Below are 27,784 nucleotides of genomic sequence, written 5' to 3' on the forward strand. Positions count from 1 at the left end.
TCTCTTCACAGACTATGTGATCCTTTTATAAGTCAGCTGATCTTGCTCTATTGCTCAAAACCCTCCCACACTTAGAATAAATATCTGACTCTTCACCCTCTACCATTCAGACACACTAGCCACTTTGCCATTCTTCAAACATGCCAGTCATATTCCCACTGCAAGGTCTGTATATTTTTCTTTTTACATAAAATGCATTTGCCCAGATATGACCAAAACTTGCACCTTTCACTAAATTCTGGTCATTAAGAGATGCCATCTCAGACCATTCTATCTAAAACAGCATCTTCTTTCTCTCTCCCTTGACGCTATGACTTTTCTTCACACCACTGGTTCTTTTTGTCTCTATCCTTCATTAAAACAGAAGATCCATAAGGGCAGGACTATGTATTTTTGTTTTCCTCTACTACATCTCTAGCATCTAAAACAGAGCCGAGTGCATAACAGGCACTCAAATATTTGTTAATGGATGAATGAAATATCATTCCATTATATGAACCGTGAGCTCAATCGAAAGCACAGTACCTAAATATGTGTTTATGTGGGGCACAGAAAGTATATCCTCTAAGGAAATGGAAATATTACAGAACAAGTTTTTATCAGTTCATTCTAAATCTCATAAGTAGGGGGAGAAGAGGGAGGAAAAGTCCTATTCTTCATTCTTTGTCAAGATAAATTTTCCCCTTCTCTATAACTATTTTCTTTAATAAACATAGACAAAAAAATGATCTCTAAATTCATAGTTAATGATGCCAACCTATTCCTTGTTAGTGATGAAAAAGTGCTAGAGAACATTGGCCATTCTGCCAATTCCTTTTCTTAATTAAATGTATTAGGGTTAATTGGTTAATAAGATTATACAGATTTTAAGTGTGCAGTTCTATGATCCATCATCTGTATATTGCATTGTGTACCCATCACCCAAAGATAAATCTTCCTTTGTCACCATATATGTGACCCCCTTTACCCTTTACTAACACCTCTCCCTTCCCTCTGGTAACCACCACATCACATCATAGTCTGTGTCAAAAACACCATTTAATTCACATTAGAATCATAAAGAGCCTGAGTTAGAATTAACATTAGACCAATTAATAAGATAGTATGGTGCAGTGGTTAAAAACTCAAATTCAAGAACTAAGTTTCACCACTTACTAGCACTGAAACTTGGGCAATCTACACTAATAAAATAGAAAGATGCAAATTGACTATACCTTCGTGACGCCCACCAGCCAATCAGGAGTGAGTATGCAAATTAACCCAACAAAGATGGCAGGTTAATTTGCATACACAGGCGCAGAACGGCTGGGGGCCAGATGTTTGTGTCGTCGCCATGGTGATGACGTAGGCATTCCACACCACCCCAGCCACTCCAGGCCTCTAGGCAGTGTGAGAAGGCAGAAAGGCAGCTCTGGCCGTAGCAAAGGCGGTGCCGGCAGCCAGGGGAAGGAAGGCCTATTGTTGTACGAATCTTTGTGCATTGGGCCTCTAGTCTATATATATGTAATAGAGAAATATGCTAATTAACCAGGACGTTGTAACAGGCCGACTTGATAGGAGGAGGTTGCGCGCGCAGCATCGGGGGTGGGGTGGCAGAGGCCTGTGCGCGCTTGCGCTGGGGGAGGGCCTGATCAGCAGCGGCCGTGGCTGCTTCAAGGGCCGGAGAGGGAGGCAGGGCCAGATCAACAGCAGATGCAGCTGCTGCGGGGTCTGGGGAATGAGGCAGGTTCGGCCGGCATCGGTGGTGGCCGCTACGGGTCCCAGGGAGCGAGGTAGGGCTGGACCAGCGACTTGAGGGTGGGTGGCACCCTGAGATTTCGAATTGCACACTGGGCTCCTAGTATCTAATAAAAGCCATCAATCTACTTTAGTTTCCAGAAAAATTACTGTTTAACTCACTCTTAAATCAGGATCCCATCCTAATTTTTTTACCTAATAATTATTTATAACTTTTAATGTTTTTATGTAATCTATAATACAAAGTATATCAAGAAATACCAAGAAATACAGAATATCAAAAATTTTTGTTTCTTGTAAAATATTATCACAAATAAACAAGCCATTAATCATCTAGTAAGATAAAGCTGGTACTAATTAAGATATATGCAATTAATATTGAAATCAAGTTGAAATAATGGTTGCAAAACTTTACATTGTAGAAGGGTAAAATCATATTAATAAGCAATGGCTAATCAAAATTGCCAATGGCAGTGTAAACTGGCATAAAACAAAAATAAGTTGGGAATATATGCCTAGAGCTTTAAAATCAATTGTAGTAAGTCTATTTTATGAAAATAAACACAAAAAAGCTTAATAAATTTTATTTAAAAATTTGCAATAACTAAATGTCCAACTGTAGGGGAATGGTTATACAAACTATTTCACATGCATGTTAATACATTTAAAAATTCTAAATAAATATTGAAAAATATGAATAATTTTGGAAAATGTGTAATCATTCAGCCAACAGTTTATTAAGCCCCTTTTATCTGCTTGACATTTTGACAGATGTTGATCAAGATAAAGCCAAAGCAGAAGTTGCCATTGGTCCCATGAACAGTATCCTGTGGAAGATCTGGGAGCTGTGAGCATGTACCATTGAGTGGTAACTGACTTTGTAGACCAGAAATCACTGAAAACACTGAAACCTAAACTGGTGTGTGCAAAGGGAGACTTTCAAGAAACAAGCCATTTACTGTAGCAGATACCTAGGAAAAGGCTCAGAAATATGAGGCTCTGGTTATCGCTGAGAATGGATGTGGGAAGGCTGAAGACTGCTTGTTAGTTTTTACCTGAGTGAGAGACACATAGCCTCTTCTTGGCTCTTCTAAGGATGCTAGCAACCAGGCCTAGGGCTCACAGAAGGAATGAAAACCACACATCCAGGTCCTTTCTCAGACCAAGAGAAAAGACTGAGACACAGACACTGTGAGAGTTCCATCTGACTGGCTTACAAGCAATGCTCACTACTAAACCCCAACTATGTACATCGAACTTCCAATCATCATTTTTGTCTTTTCTTTAAATGTGAATAGCAAAGAATCATAAGATATTTGATGAAAGCCTCCAACATGAGCAAAAATCCCCCCAAAAAACAAACAAAAAAACACAAACAAATAGAAAAGAGGAACTTAGAAAAATAAACAATACAAGGATCTGGAAAAATAATCTTCCAACACTATAATATAGTGTTTAAAGATAGACACTACCATGAAATATGGTAAAAGAAGAATAGTGAGTCCTAAGAATATTTTTAAAGAGGATCTTAAACGGTCAGAGAAAATTTTTAAACAAATTGAAAACAAATTTACAGAAGGATTGAAAAATAAGACATGAGGAATTCACTCCAAAAGCAAAACAACAAAAGGTAAAGCAACAGAAAACAGAAAATCTGACAATGAGAACAGGAAGTTTAGAGTTGAAGAACAGGAATTACATAAAGAGGTGATATAAAAAAAAATAGAAGAAAATAAATTATCACAGAAATACCAAATTTTTAAGAAGAGAAGGAAATTAATATCTGAATTAAAAGTTGACCACAACATGCATCAGAGGAAATAAAACAAAGAAATAAAAGAAAGGAAGACAGGCAGGCAGAGCCTTCTACGCCCTCCTCCCTCCAAACACACACTGCAAGACCCATATAGTTCATTTATATAAAATTTCAGAACCACAGGCATGAAAATACCCTGAAATAGCTTCCAGAATGAAAAGCAAAATATTCAAAAACACAAAACAAACAACTACCATACAAGTGGACAGGTTTTAGATGGTATTATAGTAACTGAATATAATGAAGATGTGTTCCTCCAGAGAACACAGGACTTTTTTTTTTTAAGTTTCATTTCTTACTACAAAAAGTGGTATTTATTCATTAAAGGAAATCTAAAAAAGGATAGAAAAAAAGTTTTTAAAATTATAATTCTACAGTTCCACAAAGTAAAATAACCATGTTTGATATTTTTGGTATATACTTTTCTAATCTTTTCTTTTTCTATTTTTATGATTAAGATATTCTCAGTAACCAAATCTGATTTCCCTCCAACCTACTTAAAAAATGAGTTAAAAATATATGTTCATAGGCAAAAAACTTATATAGTGCCGTATTGCTTATATAAAAAAAAAAAATAGAAATCTTCTCCCTCATTCTGTACTTCTGATTACCATTCATTGAGGTAGCCAAATGCAACTTTTTTTTAACTGATTCTTCATGTCATTATCTGTAAGTAATATGCTTATGCTTTCTGTTTCCTACATTTTAGGTATTATCTGTTAACTGTCTAATTTGACTTACCTATCCCCTAACACTTTCTCTGCTTTGTCCTCCCAAAATGATTATAGTACCATTTTTGTTTAAATTAGGAGGCATGCCCTAACCAGTTTGGCTCAGTGGATTGAGTGTTGGCCTGCGGACTCAAGGGTCCCAGGTTCGTTTTCGGTCAAGGGCATGTACGTCGGTTGCAGGCACATACCCAGTGGGGAGTGTGCAGGAGGCAGCTGATCAATGTTTCTCTCTCATCAATGTTTCTAACTCTCTATCCCTTTCCCTTCCTCTCTGTAAAAAATCAATAAAATACATTAAAAAAATAAATTAGGAGGCATGCTACTGTGATAATGCAAATAACATTCATAGATGAACCATATATCTATAGTAATAAAGAGCTAATATGCTAATGGTTGGGACACCGTAACGGGTAATGAATGACCAGGTCATTAGCATATTAGCTGGGGCATTGCTCCAGAGTCGGGGTGGAACCGGGGAGGCGCCCGGAGGAGGTGGGACAATCCCGTCCCAGGGAGGGCAGGGGTGAGAGCCCATAGACCCCCCCCACCAGTCCTTCACCAGCCACCGCTTGCACTCTGAGTGCCCTGAGACCCACCTGCCAGGGGAAGGAGTACAGCGCAGCAGGTGGAAGGCTTCCACGCTCTCCTCTGGCGCCATGATGGGGCGGAGCCGCCACATTGCTCTGGAGATGGGGTGGAAGCGGGGAGGCGCCCAGAGAAGGCAGGACCAGCCCGAAGCAACTTGAGGGACTGAGGGCGAGGCTTGAAGCGGCCAGAGAAGGCCAGAGGGTTTGGGGGCTGGGCCAGGCACGCTGGAGCTCTGCGTGGACAGGTTCAGGTGTCAAGGCAGGACTGCAGGTGGGTGGGCAGTGCCACGCGATTTCGCGCACTGGGCTCCTAGTGTTTTATACTATAACACAGAAATTTTCAACTGACATGCTGCATGAATTTTTAAAACATGAAATACCTGACTATTTAGTCAGGGGCACTGGCCTCTTTTCCCTTAGATAAAATGAATAAAAAATAAAAAATAAGTAACAACTGCCAACACAACAATAGCTGTCTACTGTGAATGAATCAAAATTATACCTATTTTTTGTCAGATCAGCATAAATTATATTTCTTGGTGTGCGCATAATTTTATTAATTAGTTTATGTGTGCCACAAGAAGGAAAAAGTTGAAAATCGCTGCTATAACATATTCTCTTTCATATAACTGTTTTTCCTGGAATTAATCATTGTTTCTTGTTAAGTACTTGTCACTAATTTGTCCCAAAATTTAATAAAACTCTAAAACTTCTCTCTATACATGGAAATCAAATAATTATCTAGATGGATTTTTTTTCTGCCATCAAAGGCATTCCTTTTGTAGCTCTCTGTGTCATTTTGATAAACATGCTCTCAAAGTTGAGAACTTCTGTCCAGCTCAAAAGTTCAGAAGTTTAAAATGTAAGTTCTCACAAAGAGACTTTCAGAAATTCACACAAGTTATTTTGTGATTCAAAATGTTAAGTTCGGGTGAAGAGAATCAGAGGAAAAATAAAAGTGTAAAGAAAGAGGAAAAGCTATTTAGTATTACCACAACAATTTAGCAACTTAGAGAAAGAAGTATTCCTTGTTTTCTCAGGGGTTATTTTTGTCAAAATTATGCAGAAATTCTTACTTCAGGAACCTTGGAAATAGGTGTTGAGCAGTGAAGTAATAAAAATGAAGCTAGATATAAAAAAACACACAGTCAATAAAAAGTTTTAAAAGCATCCACTTCTGAACATTTGTTGGCATAAAATCACGCTCTAAATTATTTTTCCTGAATTACTTTTAATTATTCAGGGAACACTGGTAATGGCATTGTGACTTGCTGAGACAGATCCTCCCAAGAACTGTTATATAAAATGCATTTCATCTTATAATGTTCAGTCAACTCTTACAAGCTAAAATTAAATTTTTTTGTTTGCCCTTATACTTTGAGCAAGGGGTAAGCAATTTTTGGTATAAATACTTACACACTAAGACCTTTTTACAAATTGCTGAGGGCAGGGAGAGAAGAGCGTTTAACAATAATCACTGCCTTGTTCTTTTGTTTAAAGTAGAGTGAATTGACACCACACATACATAAAAGATCCCAGATTATTTAATATAGGTATGCAAAACAAAACTGCAAAGTCACAAAACTGCACTTGGCAAAGCATGATTTACTTTGACCATTAAAAGAATACATATTTATTTCTTTGAAAAGGAAAATGTTTGCGAAGAATACAAACAGTTATCAGAAAACGGGATGTTAATGGTAAGAGACCCCTGCAGAATAAACAAAACAGGTTGGTCAGTGCCACTCATACTAAGGAAAACACACAGTAGTGTGTTCATGTTCACAATCTGGAGCCCAACATAGTACACACTCCGCAGGGCGGGCTGGGCAGCGTTATACCCCATCACACAGGCTCCCTTAAGGGAGCTATGCCAGAAGTAGTCCACTTTCAGTTCCTCAAGTGACAAGCTCCTCCATACATCTGGTCCTTCATCTAGTTGGCACTTTCCCTCAATATTTTTCACCTTTGTACTGTTTAGGGCTTCAGGTCTCAGCTTTCTCTACTTCACATCTAAATTAGGTGTCCTCTTCTCTCCAATTATTACCTCCCTAAGCACCTTATAATCTTACTCCATAGTATCCCTGACATTCTGTATAACTATCTATATAATAAAAGAGAAACATGTAGATTGACCGTACCTCCGCTACGCTCACCAGCCAATCAGGAGTGAGTATGCAAATTAACCCAACAAAGATGGAGGATTAATTTGCATATGCAGGCGCCTAGCGGCCTGGGTCCAGGGAACTTCCTCGGGACCCAGGCCACTCCTAGCCTGTAGGCCGGCGCGTAGGCCCTGGTGGCTGGGGTCCCAGAACACCCCCGGCCACTCCAGGTCTATGGGCGCAGGTGCCAAGTGGATGTTCCCACCCTGTGGCTGCTTGCGCGTGCACTGGCGCCAAGCGGCCCGAGTCCACGCCCCCCAGTCCGGTACCCACAATGTGGGGCTGGCTGCCGGCCTTGGGGGTGGGCCCTTTCAGGCAGCGGGGACACACCCCTAGCCCAGTGGACACAACACAGGGGGTCCTCTGCACATGAGCTACACCTTTTCTTTTTTTTTAAATGTATTTTATTGATTTTTTTACAGAGAAGAGGGGAAAGGGATAGACAGTCGGAAACATCGATGAGGGAGAAACATTGATCAGCTGCCTCCTGCACACTCCCCACTGGGGATGTGCCCGCAACCAAGGTCCATGCCCTTAACAGGAATCAAACCTGGGACCCTTCAGTCTGCAGGCCGATGCTCTATCCACTGAGTCAAACCAGTTCGAGTGTAAACACCTTTTCTGACCGTTCATTGCCTAAGCTCCCTGTACGCCGTCACTTGCAGTGTTCTTGGTAACTTGGGTTATAAGAATCCAAGAAGGTAATCTAGGGTTTTTCCACCACACTCCTGGAGGAAAAAATGAAGGTCCGCGGCTGGAGGGGCTAAGAAATGTCACATCCTGCCCTAGATGGTTTGGCTCAGTGGATAGAGCCTCAGCCTGCTGACCACAGGGTCCGGGTTCGATTCTGATCAAGGGCATGTACCTAGGTTACAAGCTCCTCCCTGGCTGGGGCCCAGGTCAGGGCTCATGCAGGAGGCAACCAATCAAAGTGTCCCTCTCACACTGAGGTTTTTCTCTGTCTCTCCCTCTCTCTTCCATACTCTCTAAAAATCAATGGAAACGTATACTCAGGTGAGGATAAAAAAAAAAGAAATGTCATATCCTATGAAAGACACATCTTGAAAATGCCTAGAGAAAGTTGTCATTTTTTCATGGTGAAGGGACTGGAGTCCGTGTTGATGAAAACACCTTGGCAGCTGCGGTGACTGGCAGTGGCTGCAGCAGCGGGGTGATGGGGCTGGCACCTTCCCCTGATCAGCCTGGTCACCTCCTGCAGAGGGAGGCCAGACTGCAGCTTAGGTCTTCTCCCCATGGGGAGCGGGCCTAAGCCATCAGTAGGACATCCCCTAAAGGCTCCCAGTCTGTGAGAGGGGGCAGGCTGCGCTTGAGGGAACCGCTCCCCCGCCCCCGATTGCATGAATTTCATGCACCGGGACCCTAGTATGTATATAATTATATATTACATCTATATGTTATATTATGTTAGTATATTATGTTTACATATTATATTGGCATATATACACACACACACACACACACACACACACACATATATATACATATATATATATATATATGCATATTATACATATAACGTAAGCTTTCTCCTTCCCCAATAGGCTATACATTCCACAAGAACGAAGTTCATGTCTGTTTCACATAACATATGTCCAAGCCAGAGTCTTGGACACTGCCTGGCACAAAAGCAGGCACACTTGGTTGCCATCACTTCACATCTATAGAGCCCCTACAAGATATGACCTTACCCACCTGATAGGCTAAACCATAAAAATATTAACATTAAACAATGGAAGTTCCCTACGACCAGTGATAAACACTGGGATGGGGGAAAATAAAAATAAGCTGTAGTAAAGCATTTTGGGCTTAAGTAGGGATGGGAGGGCCCTTCTGTCAGTACAGTAAGTCAGTTTTTAGCCAGGCCAGTAATCTGCCACTAAAGTTCTTTGGATTCTAGAGATCTGCTTGGTTGCTATTCTTTCTACCGACACTAACTCTTACCTTGAGTAGTTTATGCCTTTTCCTTTAAAAAAGAACTGAATACAACTTTCCAGTTCCTTCCTCCACCTCTGTGGAAGCCAGCTCCATGATGTCCTCCAGTAGCCCCTACCTCTTGGTCTTCACCTCTCCTGAGCAGCAGACCCTTTCCCCGTTGAGCAGGGCTAGTAGGATATCATGGGTGATGGTGTGAGACTTCTCAAACTAGGTCATGGAAGACACTGGGGCATTGCCTTTGAGCTTTACTATTCTCTCTGGGGGAATCAAGCAACTACACTGTGAGAACACTCAGCGTCCAGTCGGAGGTCCACGTGGTGAAGAACTGAGCTCTCTTGCCAACAGCCATGAGTGAGTAATCCTGGAAAAGGATCTTCCAGCCCAGTCAACCCTTCAGATGACTGCAGCCTCAGCCAGCATCTTGACTGCTACCTCATGAGATCCTCAGCCACAACCAACCAGCTAAACAGCTCCTGAATTCTAACCCACAAAAATTGTGAGATGAGTGCTTATTCTTGTTTTAAGCTGCTAAATTTAGGGATAATTTGTTATGTAGCAGTAGATAACTAATATAATCTCTCATCACTCAAGCACAAAGACATTTTTCAAGAAACTTTCACTATTAATATAAAGGGAAACAAGAAATTCATTGAAATTTTTTAACCTGCAACTCCCTTCTCCTTTTTATTAGATCCCATAAGGAAGAAAAAGTAACTGCCTGATTATTTGAAAACCCTTTTAAAGGATAAAATAAGATTCATTCTATTTTTTGGAAATAAGAATTGCCTGTGTCAAACAGAAGACAGAAATTTCTAAAAGGAAGGAGCAGATGAGATATATGAAATGGGGCAGAGGTGAAATGCTGCCCTAAAGATCAGGGGTGGGGAAAATAAATCAAATCCAAAACCTTGCCTTAGCAGATTTTATTGCAGCCAAGCCTCCTCCCCACCCCACAAATAAAACAACACCCATGAAATGATCAGAGTGTGGGGAGGAAGATATCTATCCTATATAATAAAGAGCTAATATGCAAATTGTCATCATGCCCTCACGCCATCAAGCCATAAGGCTCAGACACTAAATACTGAGGAGAGAGGAATGGGGACCAGCCAGGCACAAATGAGGTTGTGAGAGAGGAATGGGGACCAGCCAGGCACAAATGAGCTCATGAGAGAGGAATGGGGACCAGCCAGGCACAAATGAGCTCATGAGAGAGGAATGGGGACCAGCCAGGCACAAATGAGCTTGCAAGAGAGGAATGGGGACCAGCCAGGCACAAATGAGCTCATGAGAGAGCAATGGGGTCCAGCCAGGCTGTGGCCCAGGAGAGGGACAAGCCACCCACCCCACGATCCCAGGCACCAGCGGCTGTGCCTGAACCTGCAGCCCTGGAGAGGGACAAGCTGCCCCCCACCCCTTGCGGTCCCAAGATGCAGCCCGGGGGGGGGGGACAGGCCACCCGCCCCACGGTCTGGGGCGCCTGCGGCTGCAGCCCAGGCAAAGCCGCCCACCCACAATTCCCTGTGGCTGTGGCCGGCCCAGGAGAAGCTGACCTGGGTCCTGGGTGCCTGCAGCCAGCCAGAGGGAGAGAAGCCTGGGTCCGGGGTGCCTGCAACTGGCTAGAGGAGGGAATCCTGGGTCCCAGGTATGGGGTGAGGCAGAGGCAGTTAGGGGCAATCAGGCCATCAGGGGAGTAGTTAGGGGCAATCAGGCAGGCAGAGGTGGTTAGGAGTGATCAGGCAGGCAGAGGGGTTAGGGGCGATCAGGCAGGCAGGCAGAGGGGTTAGGGGCGATCAGGCAGGCAGGCAGGTTTAGCAGTTAGGAGCCAGTGGTCCCAGATTGTGAGAGGCAGTCGGACATCCCCCGAGGGGTCCCGGATTGGAGAGGGTGCAGGCTGGGCTGAGGGACCCTCCCCCCATGCACGAATTTCATTCACTGGGCCTCTAGTATATCTATAAAAGCATAATATGCAAATCAACCAGACAGCAGAATGACCGGTTGGCTATGACGTGCACTGACCACCAGGGGGAAGACACCCAACGCAGGAGCTGCCCCCAGCCTGCAGGCCAACCTCTATGTCCCTCCCCGCCACTGGCAGGCTCCAATAGCCCAATGAGGAACAGGGAACCGGGGGTGGGTGGCAGCAGACACGGATGGCACCGGGGCCCCAATCACCCTGCCGGTTACCCCACAGACAGAGGGCAACCGGCGGCAGAGGCAGCAGGAATATGGGGCCGGCTGCCGGCAACTGGGGAAGATCGGCCCTGATTGCAGGCCAGGCCTAGGGACCCTACCCGGGCACAAATTTCGTGCGCTGGGCCTCAAGTATAATATGATACCAGCAGCTAGTAGAGTCTACCTATGCTGGTGAGAAAAGCAAGAAAAAATTTCAAGTGTCAGCACTTGGGTAGTGCTAGTCTTACTTCTCTATTCCATGTACAGAAGGTTTCTCAAATTTTTTTTGTCTTTTTATTCCCTTTCATAATAAATGTGGAACATAAAATACTCCAATTAGAAACAGATTTGATTGCTAAAGGTAGTGGTGAGCATGTTTTGCCCATTCATGTGGTCAGAGATAATTTTTCTAACAAAAGAATTTTGAATTTATTTGAGATTTTTTATTTATTAAATTCAACGTAGCCTTGCACTGCTTCTATTTCCTTTTTCAGTCTTTCTAGGTTCCCCTCCACTTTTATCTTAACACAGGCTAGAGAACAAGAAAGGCTGAGATAATTAATAATGCAGCAGAGAATGTTTTCTCTGAACATCTTCAAAAGGCCTTTTTAAATAAGACAGGGAAACAACAATAAAAAACTTTTCATTATCCTTTGGTAATAATTAATGTTGGCTTTATATTGTATTAATTTCCAAAAGTTTTTTTTTTCTAAATAGGCAAGGGAATTGAAATTCTTCATAGTCAGAAGCCACTGGATTCCATTATTAAACAGTGGATCCAAGACAAATTGCTACTGGAACTGTCAACATAACAGTGAAAAATAACAAGACCCCCAATACTGTACAAAGATTTAAAAAACTATGCTAAATTTTGGTTAAAGCAAAGAAAATACCCACTCAGAACAAAGTATAATTGTCTCTATTCATTTAAGAGGAGAATTACCATTGCCACATGTTGTCAACAATCACTAATAATTCCTTGAGCTTCTCAAGCTCCTTACTAATAAAGAAAGTAGAAAAACCAGAAGCCCCCTTACAAGCAAAATCCAGAAATAAAACAAAAATGTTTAGATATCTAGTATTGCCAAGTCAGCCCTGAGCGCCGCACCCCCCCCCCCCCCCCTGCCACCCCCTGCCGCCACCCCCTCTTGCTACAACACTGAAGTCTAGAGTTTTAAGGTTAAAATTTGTAAGGGAATTCTTACTTGGCTTTATAGAATTAAAAACATGGAAAGCTTGCAAAGTAACTCATGGTTTTGATTCAACGAGAGATCCTGAGGCAAACCAACCAGTTAGGCTGCTCCTGAATTCTTGAGTCACAGAAACTGCATGAAGTAATAAATGCTTATTGTTGTTTTTAGCTGCTAAGTTTTGGGATAGATACTTTATTGCGTAGCAATAGATAACTAATATTTCTCATCACTCAATCTCACAGTTTGCTAGTTTTCACCAATAATATAAAAACCAATGAGATATATTTATAAAGAAATCTAAATTAATTTACTAAAGACAAATGAAAACAAGAGTGTTAATGAAATTCTTCAAATACAGTTAGGTAACAATAAGGCTGATTATTTTCCCTCATTTGCACCAACTTTTTAAAAATCTGTTCTATACCTCAGAGAAGCTACTATAAATATCCCCTTTCAAAACCCTATGATATGAAATAGAAGAAAAATAAGGAAGTAAACCTAGGAAAATTCTAGGTTGGAATCACTGCAAATTGTGAATGAAAGTACTCTTAAGAAATTTTAAAAAAATATTCTGTATTTTATAGAATTCTAGAAAAGTGTCTATACTATACACTTTTGTTTATTTTATTTAAATATGTTTTTATTGATTTTGAAGGAAGAGGGAGGGAGTGGAGAAAGAGAGGGGGATGGGGAGGGGGAGGGGGAGGGGGGGGAGAGAGAGAGAAACATCAATGTGAGAGAAAAATCAATTGGCTGCTGAACGTACAGCCTGAGCATGTGCCCTAAGCAGGAGTTGAACCCACTGTGACCTTTAGGTATATGGGACAACAGTCAACGAAATGAGCCACACTGGCCAGGGCTATACTATACACTTTTAGATCCATTCTTTATCTTCTGGTGGACTTCAGTTTCTATAATGGTAGCTTTGTCTTAAAAAAAAAACAAGCCCAGAGAGGTGGGTTTACATTTCTCTATATATAAATCAGCATAAATTGAAATAAGCTTCAAAGAAAAAGTATAACATTTCACCAAGACAAGGTTCTTATTAATAGTTATCACAGGATGTTATAGGTGGCACAGGTGCTACTTAGTGCTGCTCAAGCTCTAAACTTCTTTCATATAAAAATGGTAAGATAATCAGACAAATTGGTAGATGTATAGGATTTTTTTAAAAGTCACCTACCCTTAAGAGGATCATGCTCTGCTCTCATAATATCAATAAGCGAATTTTCCAAAGAGTGCATATTCAAACTGTCATACATTCTACTTCGATCCTAGAAGAGAAGAAAAAAAAGACTCAATATAATCTATGCAATTTTTTTCACAAAGTAATAACTATATCTTAATCTTCTTACATAAAATAGGACATCTGATTGATATACTATTACTAATGAGTCTGCATCCTAAGATAATATCAATAACTAAGGATCTTATAAACTACAATATTTCTTGTATCAAAGAATATATTTAATATATTTATCTGCAAAATCATATATCAAAAGCAATCTTATTTCACTGGCAGTATTAATGCAATACAGTAAAATAATTTCTATTGCCATCATTCTCAGCTTATAAAGATTTCTGAAATGTGATATACACAGAGCATTTTTAGCTGTTATTTAACTTCTACACTTTTCTCATATATCTAGGAAGACTGGCACTTGAAAAAAAATGTTGTGGGAAAGGATTTAATTCAATTGCACCATACTTTAAACATCTATCAAACATTGTACATTATTTGACTTAGTCAGAATTTCACAGTAATGAATGCATAAACATATTATACGCTAAAAATCAAAAGCATGAAATACCAGTATCAAAACAAAAACTAACACATTTCCTACCCCATCAAGTCTCAGAACAAAGTCTTTTGTGTCATTAGAAGTCTTTCTTGTTTGCTGAATGTTTTAAATCGGCTCAACTTGCCTAGTAGATGCTTTAATGTTCATTAATGTATACAGTATTTTGCTCACTATAAAATCAATGTACTTGAACCAACACATATAGGGAACTACCACAGCAGGCTCTGCCCATGCCCCCGAAATCACCCGGGAGATTTTTACCAAAATATGTCATCTCTAACCTCTACCCGTTTGTGTGTATGTGTGTACATGCGCTTGTGCAAGCATATGAATATATGGGAGGCAGGGCAGGCGATTTCTGAAGAAAGGTTTATGTGTTTCATTGGTTTTCCAAAGGGGTCTACAATCCAGAAGATTCAGAACCAGTCTTTTAGAAAGCTGAAGAAAAACATAAGGAGCTTTCCTGAGAATATGTTGATTTATTTACTCTACCTTGACATTTAAATTAGGGTTGTGAGCTTTATAAAGCTCGAGGACTGAAATCAGTAGTGCAGATTAAACAAATTGCTGTCAAGAAACTTAAAAGTAACAGTAATGACGAAAAGATTACTAAAACAGAGGCTCTTATTCCAAATTTATCAGTGATGAGCTATGGTTTAACCCCTTATTTTTAGTTGGATTCCTCAGGTAGTACCCACCCATCAGTAACAGGGGTTCACTAAACAGTGACCTTGATTGGCGAGAGAGGCACAGAGAATTACTGAACTGTAACAGCAGTTCTCAAACTTGAGCATGCTTCAGAACCATCTGGATTGACTCCTGGGACCCACCTACAGAGTGTGACTCAATAGGTTGGGAGTGGCCCCTGGTGATACTCAGGTTGTAGGCCTAGTGACCATACTTTAAGAAGCATTGAGCTTCTTGGTCTTAAATTACTAAATAAATCTCTTCAGGCTCCATTCCACCGTTCTAAGATACAGTACATTATAAATTCTTTATATTCTTTTTACCTTAAATTCTCAAATAAAATGTTATAGTTCAGGGCTATCTTCTCAGGGCGATTTTTTTTTAACAGAATCAGACTATGTCTCATCTTCAGTCAACCTATGAACTTAATTAATGGTGACTATTAACACCACCTAAATGGTATTTCCCACACAACCTTTTTTTTTGTGTGGCCACCTTCTAACTCCATTTCAAGGAGTGTGATCCTCTCTTGCTTTAGAGCACAGTAAAATTTATGAGATGATTCTAAATATTTTTAATATTTTTTTTTATTAATTTCAGAGAGGAAGGTAGAGGGAGAGAGAGAGAGAAACATCAATGATGAGAGGGAATCATTGATTGGCTGCCTCCTGCACACCTCCTACTGGGGATCAAGTCCGCAACCCAGGCATGTGCCCTTGACCAGAATCAATCCCGGGACCCTTCAGTCTGCAGGCCGACGCTCTATCCACTGAGCCAAACTGGCTAGGGCGAAATAATTCTATATACACTGTCAATGGCATGTGCAATATTTAGGGTCTGAAGGGGAAAGATATAGGCAAGCTATTCATAAGCATCAGTGCCCATAATCAACTCTGACAAGTGTTATACAAAAGTGTGATATGTATTATTAATAGCTTTAGCTTTAATGTGTATATATTCAACTGAAATAGTGAGATGCCCACTTATAAGGTCCTTTATTTTCCTCCCCAGACAAGTCTTTCATCATGAAACAAAGTCCTACTTTAGCAAAAATAAAAACAAACAAAAAACTGGCAAAACTATTTAAAAAGGCTTAGCTTAAATTAGCTTCGTTTACTTTGTTACTCATCAGCTGCTTCCCACATGATTTTTAAAGCACCGAACACAAAATAGCCTTGAGCAGGCAAAGAGCTCATGACAGACATCCCATGCTATTTAGATTTACATGTTCAAAAGTACAGATAATTTCATTAAATGGAATGTGGGAATCAAAATATGACTTCTGAAAAAACAAAAGGCAGAAACAAGTCTGATTATAAAACAAACACTCATGCATCCTTATAAACTACAAATATAAGAAAAATTTGTGATCACACAAACTGCCATTGGTTTAAAAACTAAACTGCAATCCTAAAACCATTTTAAAGTAACCATGAACATGTCAATGCTGACTAGCATAACTGGAAAATCATAGCAATGTAACTAATGTTTATTACTACATGACTAATTGAAAATGGCCGAGATATTTCACATAAGCAGGAATCTCTATGAGGGAAGTTTACTCCAATCTATTTTAAATATGAAAACTATCTGGTCAAGAATCAACTAACTGGGCTTTCAGAAACTGAGATTACAGAATCCCACAACAACAAACAGGCAAAAATTAGAATGCATTGGTGGGAAAAACCAATAATATTTTATTTTCTAATATTTTATTGTTTTTTGTAAACCCAGACACATTTGTCACAAAGACTTAGAGGAGTGACAATAAATTCCTAGAAAAACTGAAAAACACAACATAACCCCAATCTTAAAAGGATGGCCTGAGAAAAGATTACAAACACTGAAAAATAACTAAGAAAGTCAATGATATTACAATTAGTACAAGAGGAATTCCAACTGAAAGGGAACTTTTATGGCATGTCATATTTTTGCTTTAACATATTCAAAACCCTGTGCTATTTCAAGTGAAGGAAGTGGTCAAGTAGAACCTTTCCCTCTTGACAATGAAGTATTCTTCCAAAGTAAAAGAGGATGGGTAACAGAAAAACCCTATATCCTCATTTTTAAAGATATACCAGATGCTTGAACATGTGTTCTTGCGCACAAGTAGAAAAATCAGCTTTTAAAACTGTATTTTTGAGTTTAGTTCTCCTGTTTTAAAATAAAATAGCAAAGCTGTGCTAATATTTTCCTCAATTTTAATACTGATTAACCACTCCTCATCACACACTGTTATTGCATGGTATTAGCAGTTTATGCTCTGCCACTCTGCCTTACTACACAACCCAGCACTGTCATATCCTGTAGTTGTTCCAAACAGATACTGGACTTTCACTTTTCAATGGTTAAGAACAGTATTACACTACCACATACATAATGCACATTCATTTTTTAAATTCTCTATTATTCTGATAATAAAAATGCTGTAACAGTGATTCTGTTTGTTTTTAATTTTGTAGACCCCAAATGGCCAAAGCTATCTAGTACCTAAAAGGGTTAAAGAAAATGGAGAGGCAGTAGAAAATATATCAAGAATATATCAAGTATAATTAAAGAACTGGACACAGGATACACATAAGAAGAAAGTATCTACTTACCTATATTGTATGTGTAAGAGAGCCTGTTCTCTCTCATTTTCAGTAGGTGTAAGGTTTGGTAACTACCAAGGTCCCTAAAGCTCATCTAGTTTAACCACCACAGTTTAAGAAATCCTTTATTAAATAAAAAATTGGACTTGGTTGAATACAGTACATTTTTTTTTGTGTGTGCAAGGTGAATAAAGACCCCAAATAATACATTTTTCTGAAAGAGAAGCCCACATTATCATTATAAGCTAAATTTTAAAGGTTGGTGAAAATACCTTCAATTATTCAAGGTGGTTCATGTGACATGCTCAAAAACTGGAGGCAGAGCTTCCATAAGAACAGAAATCTAGTTGAATATATTGATAATCGCTCAACTAGAGGACAGGGCAACACACATCTTATAGGCTTCATGGGCTCTACTACAGGTTTAAAGGCCTGATGTCGTTTTGTTTACAGAGAACTGACGGGCCATATAAAAACTTGTAATAACCTCAGCTACCAGTATATTTACTCTTTGATTTAAAATATTCAAGTGTTAATGAACAAATATATTGCAACCTTAATATCTAAAGTAAATTCAAAATCATTAACAAAAGGAAGATAAACAACCCAATCAAAAAATGGGCAACAGACCTAAATACTTTTCGAAAGAGGACATAAGGAAGGCCAAGAGACATATGAAAACATGCTCAAAGTCACTAATCATCCGAGAGATGCAAATCAAAACGACAATGCGGTACCATCTCACACCTGTCAGAATGGCTATCATCAACAAATCAACAAAGGACAAGTGCTGGCGAGGATGCAGAGAAAAAAGAACCCTCGTGCACTGCTGGTGGGAATGCAGACTGGTGCAGCCACTGTGGAGAACAGTATGGAGTTTCCTCAAAAAACTAGAAATGGAACTCCCATTTGACCCAGTGACCCCACTTCTGGGAGTATATCCCAAGAAACCAGAAACACCAATCAGAAAGGATACATGCTTCCCTATGTTCATAGCAGCACCATTTATAATAGCTAAGATTTGGAAACAGCCTAAGTGCCCATCAGCAGATGAGTGGATTAAAAAACTGTGGTACATGTACTCAATGGAATACTACACGCTGAGGTAAAAAAGAAGGATCTCTTACCATTTGCAACAGCATGGATGGAAATGGAGAGCATTATACTAAGCGAAATAAGCCAGTCAGAGAGAGATAAGTATCACATGATCTCACTCATTTGGGGAATATAATGAACAATATAAACTGATAAATAAAAACAGATCCAGAGACAGAGGAGCATGGATCAGACCATCAAACCTCAGACGGAAGGTAGGGGAGGGTGGGGGTCAGGGGAGAGATCAACCAAAGGACTTGTATGCATGCATATAAGCCTAACCAATGGACACAGACACCAAGGGGGTGAGGGCATGAGTGGGGGGGTAGGGAGGGAATAGGGGAGTAAGGACACATATGTAATACCTTAATCAATAAAGAAAAAAAATAAAATTCAATATTAAGGTAATTTAGAATTCACACTTTTGAATATGATTTCTTGCAAGAGTAACTAGCTAACAGAATTTTAAAGAAAAGTAATTCTTAGCCTTAACATTTTAACAGAAATACAGTAGGTCCTCGGGTTACGTCGGAGATCCGTTCCTACGGCACGATGTAACTCAATTTTCGCCGTTAAGTCGGAACCCACCTGCATAAGCACCTACGTCACTCACATGGAGCACACACACAGCAGTAGTGAAGTGAAACAGTAAAAAAAATTTAAAAGAAGGAGAACAATTCCTGACCTTTACTTGTGGTAAATAAATAATAAAACACATAAAGCACATACGTACATACGTCAAAATGATGGAACTTTTTTTCAATAAATAAATGGGAGATGGTGATGTAACCAAGAAACAACGTAAGTGGAGTCCGAGGTAACCCGAGGACTGCCTGTATATAATATTCATTTTAAGGTCAGAAATATGCAGAACAATTTATATTTGTTTTTAAAAAGTTTTTAATTTGAACCTTTTCCATAAAAACTTGTTTCAAATAAGGTCATGCCAACCCGAAAAATTTTACATACATCTGAAATAAAATCAACCTACAAAACTATTTCTTTTCCTTTTACTGAATTCAATTATAGGTAAGGCCTGAAGTATCCTGGTATAAGAATTAAGACTTCAATTCTAGAATTTAGTATTTTTTAGGCCTAATCAATTTGATACTAAAGGAAATGAAAACTTCTAAAATAATGTATTTTTAACTAAAATTTTAGTATTAAAATGTTGTATATGATCCAAAAAGGTTAGAGATGAAAATAATCTCTCCAGATATTTAAATGCTTAAGTATTTTCTATAATTTTAACTTAGCCAAATAGCGAGGAACTACCCAACAGTTTAAGATACCAATTGTAGTTTGTAGCTGCTGCTGTATTTTTAAGAATCTCAACTTCAAATACCTCAACCTTTTATGGTATAAACACAGAACAAATTTTGTGTAAGTACCGTTAGGGTACTAAAAGGCGACGACAACACCATTGAAAAGTCATACACTACACTCCTGTGGCTTGGGACCAATACTCATTCTCTTCAACCCCAATCAACCAAGGCCCTTGGATTCTGAAAATAAGGGGGAGGGATGGGTAGCAGAGTCCAGGGAGGAGGGAGGAAAAGAAATGGCCAAAAGAGACCAGAGGAAGTGTAAGAACTAAAAAGGTCTTCCAGGACCTACTTCAAGGTCCTCTCACAATAATGACCCGAACAGATGAAGGCCCAGGAACTGTTGTACAATGTCATAAAGATGGTGAAAGGCAGAGAAAGGTGATTCAGGTTTCAAACCTCCTTGTAGTTTAGTTCACTTTTCACTATCTTTTTGTTTTCATGGCTGTTTCAACTTATAACATCACACCTCTTGGTCAAGAGTCCACAGGGAATGCCAATATCTCAGCAATTTACAACAACAATAAAAAATCTTTAATTACCAAAATGAATTTACCTAAAACCCTAGATTATAAAACAGGTAAGAGCAGAGTGGCTTTGACTGTGGTCTACATGGGAGGGTTAGAGGCCCTTGCCCTGGGGCAGCCCCAGGGGCACCTCTGAAGAGCCCAATTTGCAAACTGGCCTTTCCTTATCACCTCTGCTCTCTAGCCTTCCAAATACTGACACCATCTCAATAACCTATTTTCTCAACATATGCTCCCCCCACCAACCCATAGACGCTTTATATTAGCAGTTAATTTGTCTTCCTTCTCTGGAGACATACAGAATATCCCTCTCTTATGTGTATCCTATTATCTTGGAAGATTTTTGTCTCTTCTGCTCTAAAAATGCGTCTCTTGCCACCTTCAAAATAATTATCATTATTTTCCTCTTCTAACACACCATTTCCTAGGCATTTATATATTCAATACAAATGACATAAAAATGCTATCATAAAAATGACACTGATATGGCCTAAAAAACCAAGGTTTTGAAAAGGAGAGTAGAAATAGATGGATAGCTAACTTACATTAGCAAGGCAGGAAGTTACACACTACATGAGACAGCTACTTAATGTCTAAGTGAAGGTCCTGGCAGGACTACGTTGGTAAATCGGTGAGACTTGTCTAAAACAAGTGTTAATGCTTGATTATTAAACTTACTGCTAACCCTCCAGGTTAGAATGCTAGTTACAAGCATATTATTAATCTGTTTACACAGAGCTTACTTATAAAATAATCCCATGTTGATAAATGAACTAAGAGCCTTAGCTACGGAGAATAGCTCCATGGTGTCGACTCTGCTCAAACTTGGGTTCTGTAGGAAAGAACCCTCCTACACAGGACTGACTTTTCTATGTATCCTGTAATAATTCTCATCTCCCAGTGCCCAGTATGCATTCACATTTAGTCTGCAGGAAGAGAGATCACCTTTTGTATAAGGGCTTGATAGTAATTTGATTAAGACTGCCTCCCAGTTTTCTGGCTCAGGGTTTTTCCTAGAGAAACTGATTATTTGGAAGAAGATAGTATTTAAGAGCAGTAACAAAATTTAGAAAAAATACTGTATCCAAGTTTTTTATCAAGTTGAAAAAGCTAAACTAAGATAGGGCTTTTTAAGAAAGTGTATCAAGACCAACGTAGCAGAGTTTATGAAAAACATTACTAAAAATTATGTAAAACATTGATGAAATTGTAAAGTTGGAGATTAAATAAAAACAGGATTTTGTATCTAATTGCAAATAATTCTGAAAGGAGATAAAATATCTGTTCCATTTGACTGATGTTTAAAGCCAGGTGCTCTTGGGTATATAATTCCTTTTTTTCAAAAAGTAATTTATTATGTTTTGGAAATATAAAATTATTATGAATTACATTAAAATATAAAAATGAAGCATTTTATATTAAATAGTTTAAGTCAAGTGACCCTTTAAAAATAAATTGCTTTAATGCTCTCTGACATATGCTTAAATAGATACTGAAAGTAAGTAATAAATCCTCCTCTTAATGTAAATACTACTAAACTCCTAGCCAAAGTCCTGAAAAATACACACTGTGCAGCCTACCTGGTCTATTCTGGATGTTCCGGCTGCAGTGCACCAACTATCTTGGAGTGAATCTGAGCCCCAAGCTGGCAACTGCAAACTAGATCTCACCTTCAACAGCATAGAAGTTTTCATCAGAAATATGCAGTTCTCTTTCCCATACCCACCCACACACACAAAAAGGAAGAAAATAAAACAAAAACCAAAATTCTATCTTTATTCCTTTTTCTAAAGGTTTCAGGAAAAAACAACAACAACCTCATTTAAAACACACACACACACACACCACCTAATGTTAAATAGCCATAAGAGAGTTTCATTAACCTGCAATATCAGCAAAATACTAAAAGGCCTGAAAAACTGTCAATCATCATAACTACTAGGCCACATTTAGAAAAAAAGTCATTGAACCAGTGAAGACAAAATTTAATGCTATGTAAAAAGCCGTATTATTTTGCCATAATCACAGCTGTACTAAGTATATTTTAATACACTACAGCTGATCATAGCCAAATCTATGCATAATTACAAACATTTTAGTTTAGATGTATTGTAGAAAAAACTCATTTTGGTGGCCCATTAAAGCTTAATAAATTAAGACAGTCTTAAGAAGTTGCCAATTAAAAGCTTCAATATTTAAAAAATGCAGGTTTTTCTCCTTTTTTTGAAGCTTATTTACTATCATGTGCTTACAGATTTTTTATAGTGTCAATTTTCTTCATCTAGGTATTTTACCCTTTGATAATGAAATTATATATGCTTAAAAACAAGAACTTTCTCTTTTTTAATCCATTAATTTTACCATACTACTGCTACCACCACTCAGTTTCCAATTCTGAAAGATTAACATTAGAAATAAGCCATTTACATACCATTCTTACCTGTAAGGGTAAGAGTGTATTACTATTGTTGTCTGTTCTGAACACATTATCTTCAATCCAAGATTTTGGCGTCAGTGATGGAGTAGAACGAGTAAATTTCGGTGGTGCTATGACATTACCAGAAAACGGTTTTTTCAGTGGAGATATCTGATTCATAGTTCCTGGAATCCCCATGTTTCCAGTTCTACGATGATCTCTGCCATGCATTGCTCCCCAGGACATACTTCCGGTGCCCCAGCCACTGCTCTGATGGTTGCTCCAAGGAGATTGTTTCAGAAGAGGCTGAGAAAAACATATCTCTTTAAATTACAGGCTTATTATTGAAATTCAAATTTTAGACCTGAGCTAAGATTTTTAAAAAAATGAAATATAGAATACACAGAATATATCCTTAGCTAGTTAACAAAAAGTAATAGGCTTGAGATCTTGCTATAATAAAATATTAGCTTAATGTGAGGCAGTTTTCATCCTCTTGCCTACTATAAATTATACTGAACAAGCAGACACTTAATGACAATTACTAAAATGAAAGCATGTGGTTATTTTTTTTCCCTTCAGAGAGAACCATATACATAAGATATACATTTAAATTGAAATTAACTCTGAAGATCCTTAAAAATATACCCTACATTATGATCTTAAAGCAACCACATTCCATTAGGTATACAACTAAAAGCATGATCTTTATTAGTCAAAATATATCAACCATATGGGTGAAATATTTAGACTTCAGTTTTCCAAAACAAGTTGCATGGCTGCAAAAGTGAATAATGAAGTTTGGTATTATTCTGTTGTACAAATGAATAAAGGCCTTTTGGGATAGGGACAATATAGGAAATATGTCCTTTTCTGTACTGTTTACTGTACTTTTAAGATCTTTTATTCCAGATTGAGTGTAGCTTCTTTTAAAGTGTTTTTGTTTCTTTTCACTTAATTATCCATGAACTGTTAAGCAATTATCTAATGTCGCCCATAGGTGGATCCACTGAGATATACAAAAATAAACAACTATTTGACTATTCTAGTAAAGATCCTAGTAATACAACTCTCCATCAACTTCATTCATTTTAAAAAGTAAACTGTACTCCGAACTAGAATCTATGGCAAAACGTTATGTCATCAATGAATGGAAAATACACCAAAAGCCTATTAACTATAGGTTTTTAAAATGTTTTCATTGCTAGCAATTATATGGTCAATAAACTTATACTTTAACAATTTTGTGCTAACTTGTCGCCAAAAAAACGTATGAACCATGTAGCTACTGTAAGTCAAAAAATACAGCACCCTTCAAATAAACCTGTTTTTTACAAGACAAAGAATCCAAACCTGATACATACTATCTATTTTAAAAATTAATTTGAATGGGAACATAATGATGAATATAGACTACAACAACTTCACCCTCCACACAGTTCAAAAACATAGCTAAGGGGCCATGGAGAAACCGCTTGTCACCGATACATGCTCCAAGTTCCCTTCGAGTGACCTAAATTCCATGTGACAGCAGTGCCACCTCTCACACCCCACTGCCAGACCCACCTTTTGACAAAAACAACAAAAAAAAAACAGCTTAGAGCTAAATATGGATCGTGGCATATGGTCTTCCAATGTTCTACAATCTACATCATGTCTTCAGAAACGCAAAAAAAAAAAAAAAACACCTAAAATTTTCTGGGGCAAGTTTCCAGTTAAAAATTATGCAAATCATGAAAAAAAGTGGAATATTATTTCAAAATTCCCCATTTTCAATCCTCATTGACCACACTCTCCTTTCTCAGGGAGAAACCTGTGATTCAACAAAAAACTGTTAACTGTTACTCTGGTTAACTTAAACAGACTGTTAACTGTCACTTTTGTAAAATTTAGATAGGTCTTCACCCTTTACTAGTAAACTGGCTCATCGCTGGGCACTTTGGTCAATGGGAAGAGTTATAGGAGTCGGAGAGCCCTGGTCCGACTCTGCTGCTCGCTCAGTCCTCCATCAGGAAATGGCCTTACACAGCGGGATCCCTACAGCAAATGCTGACCATTTCAGAAATGCACAGAACACTCGGGCTCCGCTCACCGGCCCGTGGGCGCTCGGACGCTGCCCCGGGGACAGACAGGAACTCGGTCGAGAAGGCCCCGGATGAACGACCACCCCGTGGGTTAGTTCATAATTACACGACCCACTCGACATAGAAACGCCCGTCATCCAGGGCAGCTCGGTCCGCGGAGCCGTCCCAGGGCCTCCCCCTCCAGGCTGCACACCGATCCCAGACTCGACTTCAGTTTGGTGTTAAAACCCGCACCCTGCCCCCAGGCGTGAGAAAGTCCAGCGCCGAGGCCGCCGCGGCGCATCGGGGACACCTGGCCGGGTTGCCGGTTAAGGAATCACCCGACGGCGCGGAGGCTGCGGGAGCAGCAGCCCCGCCGCCCCGCTCTGGACCCGGTCCGGCCGCCCCCGCCTCTTCCGCGAAGCCCCACGCCGGCCGGTTCAGAAACAAACCCGACATGCACCGTCCCCAGGAACCGCGTCCTTCCTTTCCAAGTTCGCTCCCGCCGCCCGCGCCCGCCGGCTCCGCACCCCCAGCCGGTCCCCGCCGCCACTCTCCGGCCCCGGGCACCCGACAGCGCCCTCCCGGCCCCGGGCGTCCGCGGGTCGGGGTCGCCGGTGGGCGGCAGCGAGGGGCGCGAGAGCCGCCGGCCCCACCGGGCTCCCGGTGTTCAAGGGGCACCAGCCGGCTCCCAACGCGATCCGCCAGCGGAGCCGTCCCGCGTCCCGCACCCCGTCCGCCCCCGCAGCCGACCCGTCACTCGCTTCCACGTCCCCGGGGTCCACGCTCGCGTGCCCGGTCCCCGTACCTGGTGGTGGTTGTAGGAGTTCCGCTGCTGCAGGAAGGCGGCCGCCGGGTGCTGCTGCTGCAGCTGCGGGCTGACGGGCGACCGGCGGCTGGGCTGCGGCGCGGCAGGCGGGGGCGGCTGCTGGGGGACGTTCAGGGCGGGCGGCGGGGGCACCGTGGCCGCCGAGAAGGGGCTGCCGAAGCCGCCGCCTCCGCCGCCGGCCGGCACGCTGAGCCCCGCGCAGCCGTGCGGGGACACGGGCGAGAAGCTGGGGAAGAAGGGCGGGTTCATGGACGACGGCAGCCCGGGGTAGAAGCCGTTCTCCGCATCGGGGCTGGGCGGCGGCATGGCGCTGAGCGAGCCGCCGCCGCTGCTGCCCCCCGGGGTGGCAGTGGACGAGCCGGGCTGCGGCGGCTGCGGCTGCGGCGGCTGCTGGGGTGGCGGCGGCTGCTGGGGCGGCGGCGGCTGGGGCTGGGGCGGCGGCGACGCGGTTTGCACCGACCAGGGGGTGCCGAAGCCGGGCAGCGGCGGCGGCGACGCGGAGCCGCCTCCCCCTCCGCCTCCGGGGGGCCCCCCGCCCCCGCCGCCGCCCGGGTGCGGAAGGTCCGGGCTCTGCAGGCTGCTGAAGGCGCCCGCGCCCAGCGCCCCGCCGGGTAGGAGGCTGCCGGGGCTGTTGAGCAGAGGGTGGTTGGGCGACTCCATGGAGCCCGGCGCAGGGTTCACCGGCGGCGTCGAGGGGGCCAAGCCCGCATTGGAGGGCTCGGCAGCGCTGCCCTCGCCCGCGGCCGGGGTCCTGCGAGGGCTGCCCGCGCCTCCGTGGCGGCGCCGCGGGGCTGCGGGCGGCGAAGGCTGGAGCTGCGGGAGCGAGGGCAGGTCGGCTGGGCGCTGCCGCGGGGCGAAGTCCTGCGGCGGGAGGTGCGGCGGGTGCGGGAGGCTGAACGGCTGCGGGCGCTGGGCGAGCGGCGCCGGCTGGAGGGGCGGGCCGGACGGCGGCGGCGGGCTGAACCGGCCGGGGCAGTGGAGCGGCGGCGGCGGCGGCGGTGGTGGCGGCGGCGGCTGCGAGTCCGGAGGGTGGGGAAGGCGGGGAGGGCTGAACTCTTTCCTCTTCTGGCTGCTCAGCTGCTGCTGCTGCCGCTTACTGAAGTCCTGCGGGGAGGAGGTGCGGCAGCCACAGCAGGAGGAGGCGGAGGAGGAGGCGGGGAGGTGCAGACTCGGTTTGAAGTCCTGGGAGGGGAGGAGGTGGGTCACACCCGCGTTCGTGCCGCCGCCGGGGTGGTGGTTGGGGAGTTTCTCCGCGGCCGCCGCCCCCGAGAGCGGCCGCGCCGGCTGCTGTGTCAGCCCCAGCAGCAGCTCATCCTGCATGGTCTGCTGGTGCGCCAGGAGCTGGGAGGAAGAGGAAGCGGCGGCCGAGCTGTCCGCGCGGCCGCCGCCGAGGGGCACGGGGAAGGGGGAGGCGGCCTCCGAGAACCCGGTGACAGGCAACGGCGGCGGCGAGAGCGGGCCGAAGGGCGTGGCGGAGGGCGGCGGGGCGGTGGCCGCGGAAGGCCCCGCGGCGTAAGGACGGTACGTCCCGCCGCCGAAGAGGGACGCGGGGCTGCTGCTTCTGAGCTGGGCGATCTGCAACACCCCGAACCCGAAGTCCCTCATTTATCAGGCCGGCGGCAACGGGAGGAGACGCGCCCCGTCCGCTGCCCGCCTAAGTAGCCGCCGGGTCTGGGGCGGCGCGGCCGTGGTGGAAGGAGGGGGAGTCAGGGAGGGAGGAACACCGTGACTGAGGCTGGGGCACCCACTTCGGCCCCGCCACCCCTCTCGGCGGCCACCGCCACCTCCCGAGACCGGCTCGGGCGCCGCCGCCACCGCCGCCCTCGCCGCTTAAGAACCCCGGAACGTGCGTCATCGCCACCTCACAATCGCCCCGCCCCCCGCGGTGCGTCCCAGCTCGCGCTGGCGCGAGGCCGCCGCGCCCCGTGGCCCCGCCCCCTCGGATGCCCCGCCCCTCATTAATATGCGCGCTCGGCAGGCGGCGCGCGCGGAGGGTGGGGAACGCGAGGACGAGCGGCGCGTCTCCTGCTCCCCTCCCCTCCCCAGCCCTGGGCGAAGGAATGGCCGGTTGGGGTGGCGGGCGGCCCGC

At 42.7% G+C, this 27,784-nt stretch overlaps 1 protein-coding gene across 4 annotated transcripts in view; it reads right to left on the minus strand.

Annotated features, from left to right (window-relative positions):
- Nucleotides 1-27,300, minus strand: part of CPEB2 (cytoplasmic polyadenylation element binding protein 2) — a gene marked incomplete at its 5' end in the record, with an annotated part of 69,658 nt that extends 42,358 nt beyond the window's left edge. For 2 of the 4 annotated variants that reach the window (XM_080648705.1, XM_080648704.1), the window contains 4 exons: nt 13,544-13,634; nt 21,968-22,057; nt 22,828-23,109; nt 25,675-27,300. In XM_080648705.1, coding sequence (XP_080504831.1) covers nt 13,544-13,634; nt 21,968-22,057; nt 22,828-23,109; nt 25,675-27,300 — 2,089 coding nt within the window. The remainder of the gene's footprint in view (nt 1-13,543; nt 13,635-21,967; nt 22,058-22,827; nt 23,110-25,674) is intronic. The other 2 variants (XM_080648707.1, XM_080648706.1) reach the window with 1 other exon arrangement.
- Nucleotides 27,301-27,784: the final 484 nt, after the last annotated feature.

This window comes from Plecotus auritus, assembly GCF_963455305.1.
Source record: "Plecotus auritus genome assembly, chromosome: 1".
In the NCBI taxonomy this organism is placed as follows: Eukaryota; Metazoa; Chordata; class Mammalia; order Chiroptera; family Vespertilionidae; genus Plecotus; species Plecotus auritus.